This window comes from Falco biarmicus, chromosome 2 (genome assembly GCF_023638135.1).
Source record: "Falco biarmicus isolate bFalBia1 chromosome 2, bFalBia1.pri, whole genome shotgun sequence".
Classification (NCBI taxonomy): Eukaryota; Metazoa; Chordata; class Aves; order Falconiformes; family Falconidae; genus Falco; species Falco biarmicus.
This window is the reverse complement of record NC_079289.1, coordinates 69,873,245-69,886,643: the sequence shown is the minus strand read 5'-3', so window position 1 is coordinate 69,886,643 and position 13,399 is coordinate 69,873,245. Positions and strand designations below refer to the sequence as shown.

General features: G+C 42.6%; 1 protein-coding gene across 2 annotated transcripts in view; it reads right to left on the bottom strand.

Annotated features, from left to right (window-relative positions):
- Positions 1-5,090: 5,090 nt before the first annotated feature.
- Positions 5,091-13,399, bottom strand: part of LONRF2 (LON peptidase N-terminal domain and ring finger 2) — a 37,066-nt gene continuing 28,757 nt past the window's right edge. Inside the window, exons 10-13 of one of the 2 annotated variants that reach the window (XM_056328128.1) lie at positions 11,505-11,667; positions 9,355-9,504; positions 8,815-8,987; positions 5,091-8,454 (exon numbers count right to left, since the gene is read on the bottom strand). In XM_056328128.1, coding sequence (XP_056184103.1) covers positions 8,829-8,987; positions 9,355-9,504; positions 11,505-11,667 — 472 coding nt within the window. In that variant the 3' untranslated portion in view covers positions 5,091-8,454; positions 8,815-8,828. Of the gene's footprint in view, positions 8,988-9,354; positions 9,505-11,504; positions 11,668-13,399 lie in introns of both variants that reach the window. The other variant, XM_056328127.1, reaches the window with a different exon arrangement.

Below are 13,399 nucleotides of genomic sequence, written 5' to 3'. Positions count from 1 at the left end.
CTAATCCTCCCCAGGTCCTGTGCGTCCCTTCCCCTCTCGGTGTCTTTGTATTTGCAGTGGCTGTTCCTTGGGTTCTGCCTGAGTGGGTGCATGTCAGACGTGAGCTGTGCGATCCTGTTCCAGGACCGGCTCCAATCCCATACGTGCTTGCAAGCAAACCCACTCTCGATGCAGGGACAGATGACTCAAACGAGAACTCAGAAATATTTAACTCCTCCGTGCCAAGAGATTTTCCAGCTCTAAGCACAGAGGGAACAGTGCTGAGCGAAAGGCAAACTGCAGTCAGCAGCTGGCTCTCTGAAGGCGACTAGGTATCTCTGCTAAAAAAAGATATACACCCAGGCTGTCTTAAAAATGGAAAAGCATCAGCTCTTACTGGTGTCTTGGTACACATCCTCCAAGAGGAATTACCTGTTATTAGCCATAAAGATGAAATCAAGAAGCCACTGCACTGTAGAATTGGCACGTACTGACTATTTGAAAACGTCTAGCCAAAGCTGACACTTAAGCAGCATCAATTGCTGCAAAGTAAACAAGAAAATTACTTGCTTGAAAGCACCATCTGGTAAGGAGGTACCTCTGCAAAACGAGGAGCCTGTGATTCAGACACACAGCCTCTGAACACAATCCTGTAACTACACAGCAAACAAAACACTCAAGTGTGCAAGAGTGGGAGGACCATTTTTTTACAATTCCTTCATTTAGGAAAGTGTGATCCATTTGGACTTCTCTAGCAAAAGAAAATATACCAGAAATAATAGAAATCCTGAGAGTGGACAAAACAAAAACAAAACAAACAAACAAAAAAGAAATAAAAAGATATCTGTGCACAATTAATTTGAGGAATTTGTTGATATGTCATGGCACTGATGTCACAATATTGCAGGATTAAAGAAGGAGTGGATTGGTTTTTATGAATGCCATGATAATACCGCAGTACTTGCTAAAGGTCAGAGCCTCCCTCAAAATCTGTGTACAACACGTCTGGAAAAAGAGGAGGGGAGAGGAGGGGAGGGGAGGGGAGGGGAGGGGAGGGGAGGGGAGGGGGAGGGGGAGGGGGAGGGGGAGGGGGAGGGGGAAGGGGGAAGGGGGAAGGGGAGGGGGAAGGGGGAAGGGGGAAGGGGAGGGGGAAGGGGAAGGGGGAAGGGGAGGGGGGAAGGGGGAAGGGGGAAGGGGAGGGGGAAGGGGGAAGGGGGAAGGAGAGGGGGAAGGGGGAAGGGGGAAGGGGTGGGGGAAGGGGGAAGGGGAGGGGGAAGAGAGAAAGCTTTCCAGAACATACAAAAGCCTGAAATGGAGGGATCTGGGAGAAATATCTTACCAGATTCTTTTCCCATTCATGCATTTCTTGTACTTTCAGGTGTCCGGTATTAGTCAGCGTTGAGAAGGCACATTGGGCCATGTAGTTACACCTGTTGTGGAGGCAGAGAGCCAATTTGCAACAGTGAACAAAAGAGAATAAAAACTTACTCTAAAGTAACTTGGTACCTTTCAGACACTTTTTCCACACCTACACTTAAGCACTGGGGATGGTGCACCTCAAGCAAACCAGGCTGGATACTTCAGTATTGGGCATTCCTCTGGGATTGCTCTGGCCCCATTGCAGAGCAGGGTGCTTGAGGTGTGGGTGCTCCCTCACTTCCAGGAGAGAGCAGGGAAACAGAGCCCAGAGGAGGGGGGGAGGAGGCTGGGATGGAAACGCACGTGTCACACATACTCCATGATTTCTGGTTCCGGGTAAATAACTTTTGTTTTCTTTGAATACCTATATTTGAACCTCAGTCTCCACTGGCAATTAAGCTTTGGGTCTGCACCCTTTGGGTCCTACTGCCACATAAGACCTCACAGATTTACTAAAATAGAAGTTGCTTGCAGAGTGCTCCACATGAAGAAGCACCTGTTGATGCACCTGTAGAGAACAGTATTCCAGATGCTCCAGCACAATGTTTGCTGAAAGTACAGGCAGGCAGGGCTCCAGGCAGCTGCCTGGAGGTGTCAGAAATGGAGCCACCCTTCAGTGAAGCCCCTGATGCAGCTTAGGCTCTGGTGGCATGTACTTTGCAGAAACCAACTATACCTTGACAGCCTTGTTACATACCTTGATATAGGAACCGTCCTCTGTAACACAGAACCTCGCTAGTGGTTTAACTGGAACTGCTAAAAGACATGTCACTGGCAGGTTCAGATCTCCACGCAGCCTCATGGGGATAGATCTTACCTGAACACCACAAAAAACATTCACAGAGAGGGAATGGGGAAATCACGTTGGTGCTGAGTAAGGGCCCTTTCATTCAGGCAATGGATGATCTTCCCTCTTTCTGTTCAAGCCAAATCATTTAAGATAAAAGAAATAGAAAAATAAAAAATAAATAAAAAATAATTAAAAAGAAAAAGAAATTAAAAAAGAAAATAAAGCTGCCATGGAGCACTTAAAACATTTTTTGATACCATGACTGCTTAGCCACAGTAAGTCCATCTCCTGTTAGCCAACGAGGGCAGCCAGCCAGCGCTGTGAAGTGCCTCAGCCATCAGCAGAGAACGTTTTCTCTAGGGCAGTGATGAGCCTAGGCTTAAAGTCAGGTATCTTTCCTCTTAGGATGAAGGACACCACATTACATGTTCCTCCCTCCTTTTGCTTTAGAAGTGTCTTTCTTTTCCCTGTCAGCTCTGCTCTGACAGGACATGAGGGGTCCTGCTGCTTGAACCTGCTCTCCAACTGCAGCTTTAGCCAAAAAACTGGCAACTGGAGCCACCAGCCAGCGAAACCTGTCTGGGCATTTGGTTTCTTTCTTACCTTTTCTCTCTTTTCTCCCCTCCCGTGAAAAGAGAAACAGTGCAACAGCAAGGGAAGAACAAGGTCTCGTGATGACGAGCTGGGAATCACAGGAAAGACCCCAGCCAAGATGGGCAGTGTGTCTCCCATGGGTTTCATGAGCTGAACTGTGGGTGGGAGAATTTAATGCCATGGTGAACATTGAATGGGTTGATGGGGTAAAGGGGCTACATGGAGGTGTTTCCCTTTGTCTTTCATTATGGTTAAAGAAAATTATGCTTTTGGACACTTGCAGTATACCATCCTCAAGATACTATCCTCAGGTCTACATGGACACTAGGAGTAAAACTTGAGAAGTTTCAGCTCTGCCTCTGGACTATACTGGGTGGGGGAAAGGCGACCGGAGCTGTTCCTCTGACTCGGTCTATGGTGAGGTTAACTGGCCTGGCTCCCAGGACCAGCTTCTGTGCTCAAAATCCACATCCTCCCAAGAGCAGGGATCCAGCGTGACTGTTGCACAAAAAGAACAGCAGGTGTTTATGAGAATAAAACGTAAGTGGCATTTAAAAGTGAAGAAATTTTCTTCCATGGATGCATGAAGTCCCAAATTTAGCAGACAAGGCTGAACCCCACATATGGCAGAAAAGAGCTGTAGAAGTTGTCAGCAAATGATACTCAATTTAGAAACAACTTGTTCCTACCAGGTAACGTAAATGCAATTGAAAACATGCCTTTTAGTTGCAAGTGTAGTGTATGTGTTCATTAGAGGAACTATGGCAAGTGCTGGCATGGATTCTACTTTTTTGCTTTGCCCCATAGATACAAAGTGTCAGATTTTTTGGTCCAGATGACTCGTTTTTTTCTTGTTTGGTGGTTGAACAGCCAACAGCTTCAGGAAGTGCTTGGCCTTCCAAATGCTGCTGGACAGAATTAAGAAGTGTTATTTCAGGTTCCTGGTGTGATGAGGCAGAGAGCAATACAAAGAGGACAACAGACCACTAAGTTTTGTACACTCTAGGAATGGCATCACTCTATATGGCTCAGGGAAACGGGCACAATCTGACATGCTGCCCTCCCAGGGCTCGACATCTCCTAGCGAAGGACATGCAGAGTCAGAAAAAAAAAATCTTATTAATATTTACTAACTTCATGCAGTTATTTTGCTTCTGTTGCTCTCAAAGTCTTGAGGTACACAAGGATCTGGATAATAAAAAGGAAAACTACATCAGTCATCTCTCCTCACCTCCTTCCTTTGGTGAAAGGAATGATGTTCCAAGAACACTGTTGTCTAGCATATCAAAGAACTCAAGCAGATACACAGATACTCCAACACACACTTGCAATCTCTTTTAAAAGAGCAGTTCTGTAACTGATGTTTGTTTGCTCAGACATTCAGTAAATACAGGCACAAAGGCCAAAGTCAATCCAACACCAAAAGAAAAAAATAAAGGCTAATATTTACAAAAAAATGCAAAAATTCCTTTAGAGTGGTTTTGCTCTACTGGCAGCAAGACATTGCAGAGAGCATATCCTGTCCCTCAGCTATCTGGCTCAGCTTTGCCCTCCCACAACTGCATTTTGCTGCTGCAGCCTGGCCAGCATCCAGTTCCCACACCGGTGCCAGCCATGCCCAGTGACTTGGTGTGAAGCATTGCCTCCACCTCACAGCACCCTGAAGGTACTTTATTTCACTGGGCTTAGTCAACAAAACATTTTGTGCCCTTAATTGTAACTGTATTTTTTCCAGAGTTTATTTCACTGGGCCAGTCAGGTCACACTTCAGGCTAAAATATAGGTATTCAGTCCAAGAAGCCACAAAAGGAAGAGACCACTGCGTGATCCCTCTCCCAACTTTATCGCATCCCACTCACAGGGGAAGCTAAGGGTTTATCCCCCCCCCCCACCCCTGCCAAGAGCAGGTTTACCTCTCCACTACTTTGGTAACCTCCAGCTCCCCTTCAAATCCACCCCTCGCATTCCCACCCAGCGAATTCACACCACAGGCTGCCCCGGGATCCCCAGCCAGCCCCACGGTGCTGTACTCTCTACAGCCTCCCCTCCCCTGCTTCTGTCACACCGCTGCTAAAGCCTTTGCCATGCAACCTGTGAACCCCAACAGCTAACTGCCACTTCTGGAATGCCATTTGCTTCTTAAAACCTCGTCAGGCCAATTCTAATCCCTTGGGGTCCTGTCAGGAAAACCAAACTATGATCCCCCTTCCAACCACAGCACATCAGCAGCTTCTTCCTGGTCAGACCGTATTTACCACAGCTTTCAGCCCTCACAGAGCGATAAAGCTTTCCACATAAACTCACGCTCTTGTAAATTCAATCTGTTTTATTCCAAATATCACATAAATTAAATACATTTCCCATGAATATTGCAAATATACATGAAATGAACATTGCAATTTTAAAAAAAAAGTTTTGGCTTTGCTTATGCAACAAGAAGTGCCAAATGTGGTTAGAACATGAACTTCTCCTGTATTTACTAGATACAAAAAGGTGCAGATTAATAATTTATATTTATACATATGTACACACTCCATTTCATAACTAGCTTTAAAACAGTAAAAAATGGTTTCAAGTTTATCTACATTAAACATACTCGTTTAAATCTGGTCAGAAGCCCCAGATAAGAGTTGATACAATCGTTTCACAACTGCAAAATTAAGGCGCTACCAAAATACCAGTTCCACTAGTGTAAAATGTAATAGGAATAGAGAGTGTACAGCTTTCTATTTATCAATTTAAAAGTGGACTGGAGAACAAGGAAAAAGGAGCAGTAAGAAACATGACAAGATCTACAGCTTAGAAGTACAAAGAGATCTTGATGACTATCAAATGAACATATTAAAATACAGTAGATAAAAGGCCTCAGTGGCAAACAATTAGTATGCTTCTGAAAGACAAAAAAAGGTTAAAATATATATATAATTTTGTAGCTTGAAGCTTTACAGGTGAACAACAGGTGTAGAGGTAGAGGGATTTTTTTTTTTTTTTTTTTGGCCTCTTTACGGTGTATAAAGAAGGGCCACATTCACCACAGTGAAAAGACTCATCATATATCCCAGCATCCTTGCTTGGAAAGCAAGCAAGAAAAGTGTAATGAGCTAGAAAGGCAACAAATCCTATCTATCTCTTCCAGGAGCTCAGCTCCAATGCTTCCACATGTACCTTGGCGACAAGTTACGCTTAAGTGTAGATCGGCTGTAACGTGGACATATCCTCGCAGAGAGAAATGACATAGCTAGCTTTTCCCATGAGGTACTACTGGATGCTGTAGAGATTATATGGCAGAGATAATTTGGTAACATTGAAACTGGTACTTTCCCTTAGAAAGCAAGTACCACAGGGCAGTGGTGATCTTTTGTACTTCTATTTATTAAAGCTTCGCTATTCAATCAGCATTCAATGTTTTGGAAGAAATGTCAGCTTTGGGCTGCTAATATGATTATTTGCATCCATACACAGACAAATCCTACGTTGTTATCATTTATCCAAAACATCAGTCACTGAAATATTCACAAACCACTTTAAACCTTGACTAAAAAAAAATCCCTCTACAGTTCAGTATTCTCTTCGGTAACTATCATTCCATTAATTATGCAGACCTTCACAAACATAGTAATGTCGCTTTCGATGTAAAACGTGTCTTTGCACATTACAGAACAGCAGTAAACAATCTCTCTTGTTCCATAGGGTTTCCTCTCAGAAGTACCTCAAAAGTAGATATCTTGAAAAATCACTTTTGCAAAGAAGAATATTCACATTAGTTACTGAGGCAAAGCCAAGAAGACACTAACTAGCACCTTGATTTTATTTTTTTTTTTCTTAAACACACTCCTATATGTAAATTAAGCACACTTAAGATCAGGGACCAGCAATATACAAATACCATCAGGGTCCCCTCGCAGCTAAACTAGCAATACTCAAAACTAGGCCAAACACATGAAGGAGCAAGATAAGTGGGTCTAGAAGAAATACACAGCATGGAAAGGGATGGGAAGAACAGGAACCTGAACAGAAAGGATTGCGAGATCAAATACAGTCCATCTTCTGGTCAGAGAATTACTTTGTGAAACCACTCTTCAGTAGCTCAGCTGATGGTGGGCTGAAGACCTACTGACTTCTGACATTTCCTCCCTCATACATAAAACTCCTCTTTTATATTTCAGTGACTTCCTTGTCTTCAAATCCTGGAGGAAATGCATTCAACTTTAACTTTGAGTATTTTGGTGATGGCAGCAGAATTTGCAGAAGGCTACTGTAGAGGTTATGACATCATTGGTTGTAAGTTATGCACTTCACAATTCAGAGAATATAATTACAAACTATTTAAATAGAAAAGGCGTGTTCAAGGTAGAGGCAGTTACAGTACATTCAGGGTATGTTACAGAAACCATTTGTGGTAGCCATTTGCTGAAAGGAAAAAAACCTGTATTTTTGTTTCCCAGACCACACAGGTTATAACTACAATACCCAAAGAGAGCAGGTAATATATCGCAATCACTGCATTTTAATGCAGTCTTCTTCCAGAATTCATGTGCAAAGTGGAAAAAAAAAGTTTAAATACATCTTCATTGACAAATAAGGACAAAAAAAAAACTAAGAAAGAAACCAGGCACTTTGACCATTTAGGTAAAAAGCAATTTCTTCTTACCAGACTTCTGCACATGAACAAGTCTTTACATTGGTCTTGCTGTGCTTGCAGCACATGGAGATTCAAGTCAACATTTTTCCCCCCTGTTGGTAGTATCAGTTCTACTTATAGGAAGCTACGCCAATTGAATTGGTAACACTTAGTTATTTCATTGGCAGTTGAGCAAATGTTGATCATCGGACAGACAAGTGATCGATTTAATAGCTATCAAAGTTAGATATTAACAAAACAATATATAAAAACATAAAAGAGACAAATGAAGGTTAACACCTGACTTAAGCTTGCATTGAGACTTGCCTTTAGAGGTTTGGTTTGTGCCTCCTTTCATGGTGTTATTGTGGACTGATTTCCATCACATACAGCAACCGGTACTAAACTACAATACTTTCGGTTTGAAACACGTTCAGAAGAGATCACCCCAATGTAACGGGAGGTTGGCATGACACTGCAGGCAGGAGGGTGACAAACCTCCCCATGTTTCATCCTTGCCAGTCTCACTTGCAGAGCTGGCATTCAGAGTAAACTGCAGCATGCCTCCCTCGTACTTGGGGTGAAATTGTTATTTCACAGCAGCATTTACCATACTTGAGGGAGACTGTCTGATTTGAATTTAGCAATAGGACCAGCCAGGATTACTTTGATTTTTCTTTTCAAATAAACCAAAGTACACCTTTCCAAACATTTTATACATACTCAATCTGCTACAACACACAAATCACAACACAAGGGATTACCTAAGGCTACTAAATAGTGTACTTATTCAGTAGCTATTATTCTTTCAGATAAACATCCTCAGATGCCTTGACCACAAACAGCTTAATTTTTTTTTTCCTCACAGACTGCTATTCCCTGAAGAGAGATGTGGGTGTGTGACAGACTGCCTACCGATTCACTGACGGAGCATACTGTTGATTATAGTCTTCATGCATACTTCTGCCAGGCAGCGTAACTCCTCTTCTGTTCACTACCTTCAAGAAAGTCTAGGAAACACCTCTTCAATCCACTGTCCAGTTTCCTTTTCCTACCAAGTGGAAATCCAAATCACATGCAGGCCAATGGTGCTACTCTAGTACTTAACTCTCTTGCAGGCTAGAAACATCAACTCTACCATAGTACTTTGAAGCAATTATCCACATCTATCAGCTGCGCTCTAACTGTAGCACAGCTTTGTAGAGGCTCAGATTTCATCAGGACAACAGGAGAGAGTGCAAGGTTTGGTGAATACCCAGGATAACAAACCAATGCAATCAACGGATGCTAGACGCAGTCAGAAAGGGCTGTTGCTTTTTGAAGGAATCTTTAAAAAAACCCAAAAAACAACCCTCCCCCTTTGCCCTCCCCCAGAACAACCTGTCTTGAGATGGTTTTGGTGCCCACTCACAACTGAAGTCCATGTTATCTGGGTCTTTTGCGAGTCACAAATATCAATACGCGTCTGATGGCGATAAGACGATCTTTAAGGGAGGTCATAGCCAATATAGCCAGCTGAGCTCTGTTTTCCAGAGGCAACACTGCCAAGAGCCACCAGTACCAGGCAGGACCACTGGGATTGCTCTGCAAAGAGATGGAAAGACATGCAATCATGTGTTCAACTGGCACTGCCCCTTGAAGTGCACCACCTTTCTTTCCACCTTCTATTTGATAAAGTTGTCACAAAACAGTTCAAACAACAACTAAACACTTAATTTCAGGTGCTCTCCTTGTCTATACACATTATTAGGACTGATCTTTTCAAATATCAACTTACATTGATACACTGCTTTCCACTGATTAACTGTTTTCTGTGCTTCATACTAATAGATTAAAATTGGGTAAATAAGAGTTTAGAGTGTAGAAAAGCAGAGCAAAAACCTGTCAGGAAGTAGTCTTGCGTAAAAAATCTGTATGGAATAAGGCTGCATCAGTAGGAAAGTGTTATTACCTGTGGCTCTGGTTCTTTTCCTGGCATGGACCCAAAATGATTCAGAATTTGTACTTTCATATTGTCTTTAAGAGAAGTAAACCAGGCAACAGCTTGATCATAAACTGAATCATGAAGACGGACAAGTTCTTCATATTCCGGTCCTTCAACCTTATCGTTAAAAGAAGAGAGATGGAACAAAACAGGTTTGATACCGTGGAGTCCATATGCTTCCCCAGAAGCAAACGAAGCAAAATAATGTAGTGACTACAGCTGTTCAAATGTCCTTATCTAAGTAAGTCTCAGATTTCAAACCTGTGATGCTGAAATCTTTTTACCCTCCCCTAGGTGTTCTGAAGTGACATTTCTTGGAGCAGTTACTGCCTTGTTAATGTCCATTCCAAAATGCTGGCACGACAGAAGTATCTGCTCTCTAATCCTAGGAAATCGTATTAATCATCTCAAACCCACAATCTCAAGTTCCTGTCACAGAAGGACCTCTGAACATTGGTAAATCACCTGGCAAAACAAAAGAAACACTACTGCCAACGAGCACAGAGACAGGGGGTCTACAGCACTTAAGAGACCAGCAGTATTTTATAGAAGCATTAAGGCCATGTCAGGACAGCCAAGGAGGAGGAGGAGGGCAGACACCTGAGCAGGCAGAAAGCAGGGGAAGTGGATGCTTTCCCAATACCAGGAATGGCCATTAAAAAAAACAACAAAAAAACCCCAAAACAAAACATACATACCCTTGCTGAGGCAAAAAGTGTTATAGTTGAACAGACCTAACTATTGGCTATTAGGGAAAACAAAAAAGCAGAAGCAAAACCCACTCCAAATTGGTGATTTGGTTTGGGGTTTTTGGGGTTGTTGGGGTCTTTCCCCCCCCCCCCCCCCCCCCATAAACTGTACACACCAATGATGTGATTCATTGGGCTACTCAGGTGCACACACCTGACTAGATGCTCTGGATGCCCTTCACAGTTGAGAAGAAACAGCTCTAGAGGGCAATTAATCTCATTTTAAGGTACGTATCTAAACCAGAGCAGATAAAATGGGCAGCTTTAGACTGTTCTCACCATCAGATATAACATGGACATAGGGTGCTGAACACAGATGTTAGCCTCTCAAGTGAGACAAGGAAAATCTCACCCTAGTTATGAAGAGGTGGGTGTCTGGCACCATCTACAAACAATGCTTGGTTACCTGTGTTCCACCACCCATCACTGGGGACTTAAAGATGGCAGAGCCCTTACTCCAAGCAGACTACCTACTCCAACCTTTGACAGGGGGAGGCATCTCCATGCGATCTGCCTTTCCTGCCCTGGCGAACAACTGCATCATCCTGCACAGGTTAGAAAAGCCCTACTAAGACTTTACAGACTTGCACTTCAACTATGAGAGCACGCTGAAGAGCTATAGGACCAGACTGGACTTCATCAACTGGCATGAGATTACTACTAAACTCAGTGTTAAGAGGGATCCAGATTTTATGGACATGCTCTGGAAGATGATCCAGAAAGTCACCGTTAAGCATGGCCAAAAATTCACCCTTTGGCCAACGCCCATCACAAGCAATTGATGCAGGTTTTAAGAGGTGTTGTTTTTAAAACCTGCTCCCCTCTGCATTTCTCTGCTCTCAGCCAGCTCTGATGGATGCTTGTAAGGCACAGTTAACTACACATCACTAAAATCTCACTTTGAGTGGACTCCCACACCTGTTTGAGGCCCTGTTCTGTAAATGAGAGCCTGGAGGTCACATGAAGTCTGCCAACTCTGTTCAGTGCCAGAAGAGAATAGTCAATTCTCCAACAACAGGGGCACGTGCTCTTAGAAGGGTTTCAAGTCCGTACCGTAATTTTAAAACATTACTCTGACCTCATCTACACATCATGACAGACCTCAGCACTTAGCATCCGAGTCTCAGAAGCTACTTTGAGATCCATGAAGGGAGTGTAACACTTCAAGCAGAGATAATTATAAGGGCAGAAAGGAAGAAAGGGAAGGAAGAGACAAAGTTTGTTCCATGATTTTCAAAATAGAGCTTTAGTATTTATAATGATATTGGTTTAAAATTAATGCACAGCTAGCTTGAAATGCAACAAGGAAAGGCTGTTTAAGTGAATCCAGCAATACATGGGTATGAATAACTTTGCGCCATAGATCACCTTTTTATCTTCAAGATACTCGATGTTTGCTGTGTTATATCCATCTCGCTGGCCATGGCTTAAGACCCTAAAACGACGGACACCAACTGTATCAACAACTGAGCGCCCATCAGGAAAAAACTTTACGTCCCTGATCTCTAATATACAGCCATGATCTGCAAATCTGAAATGACAGAAGGGCATAAAAGTGGAAGTCATCAGCAAGTGTTTATACACATCAGGTCAAATACTGGGCCTAATTCACCACTTCTTATTTGAAAGAGGATCCTATTTTGGTGATAATACATTTCTGCTTATTCACATAAGTCACACAACCCCCACCCTTTCTGCCTTCCCTCAGAGATCCAGGGCAACAGCATCTTCAGAGTGTATTTGCGGGGTGGGAAGGTTGGGAAGGGACAGGAAACTAAGTGCAGCACATTCCATGCTGGGAATTGCCAGCTGCTGGTGGCAAAATTCACCTGGTTTGCAAAGAAAACAAGATGGGTAAAGATACCATAATGAAGTCCAGAAACTGAGGAACAAACGCAGGGCTGGGAGGGCTATCCCCCTACTCTGAGGTGTTAACAGAGGATTACAGGCTTTAGAAAGAAAAAGCTTCAATATATAGCAAGATTTTTCTTGCACTTGTTTCAAGTTAGAAAAAAAGCAAAGAACACCACCAAAACAAATCCAAATACCCTCTTTACAAAAGCATGTTTGTTATATTTAAAGTAGGCACAGGTTTTAATCATGCTCTGGAAACAAGCATGCAACAATTTTTATTTTTCTACTTCAAATTATCAAGCTCACCTACTCTACATTTGTGCTGTAGTGAGTTCACTGGAGAGGCTGACTGTGCAATGACTTCACGATACATTAACCTGCCAGCATTTGCATTTCTGCATCTCAGCCTACTGCTAAGCAGGAGAATGTACTGTACCTGGTCTCATGTCCAGATACCAAGTCCCTGCAGAATCTGATAAATGCTTCATCAGGGAAATACTTGTTTTACCAGGGCTTGCCATTTCTTATATTGGAGTGATGAAGAAACAGTAGCACTGTGGGGAAATTACTCCCATTTCTACTCTACCAGAAATCGTGGTGGGGCAGGGGGAAACACTCACCACTGAACAACCGTTCTGTCCCAGCCATTGCACAGAACAAAGTGAGGAAGAGCAAGAGGAGTATAGCTGCACACAGCTAAGCCCCGGTGCTCTACCAGTGGGATTATGAAAAGTAAGTATTTAAACAGCTACTTAACAACTGTTTTAAACTAATGATTTTAGTGGCATTCATACCGAATTTAGATCTAGAAGTAAACAATGATTTTTCTTTTTTTGTCATTCTTTGAGAAGTTACTTTTGGATAGAAAGTGACTTTAATCAAAGAGAGACAAGAAAGCACCTGGAGACTGGTCTGAAATGTACAGACACACACTAAAAGTTTATATTCTTCTCCCAATTTTAACTTAAAATGGAGAAATAAAACAGAGGAAGGTAATAAATTGAACATGTCTTGTCACTTTTTCAAGGGAGGTATGTATCCATGTCTTAATAGATGAAGCAAAACAAGTTTCCCCACTTTTTGTATTCCCAGTTGATTTCGCAATTTTGAATAAACAGGAGAACTTCTTCACTTAATGTAAGAAGCTATAACAGCCTGCCAGGTGTCTACAGATGAAGGCTTCCTGTGCTTCACTGTTAAAAGTTACCATGGTTAAAAAGTTTAATTATTTTAGTAACTCAAAACAGACATGACATCAAAATTTGACCACACTGGTTGCATTTTAAAATAACAACCTTTACAACACTATCTAATAAACCAGTTCTTGTAGTTCTGGGATTATAACCCCCTGGCCCTCTGTATTAGGCCTGACTCCAACTAAGTTTGGCTCTTCCACAAGCCTTCACAGA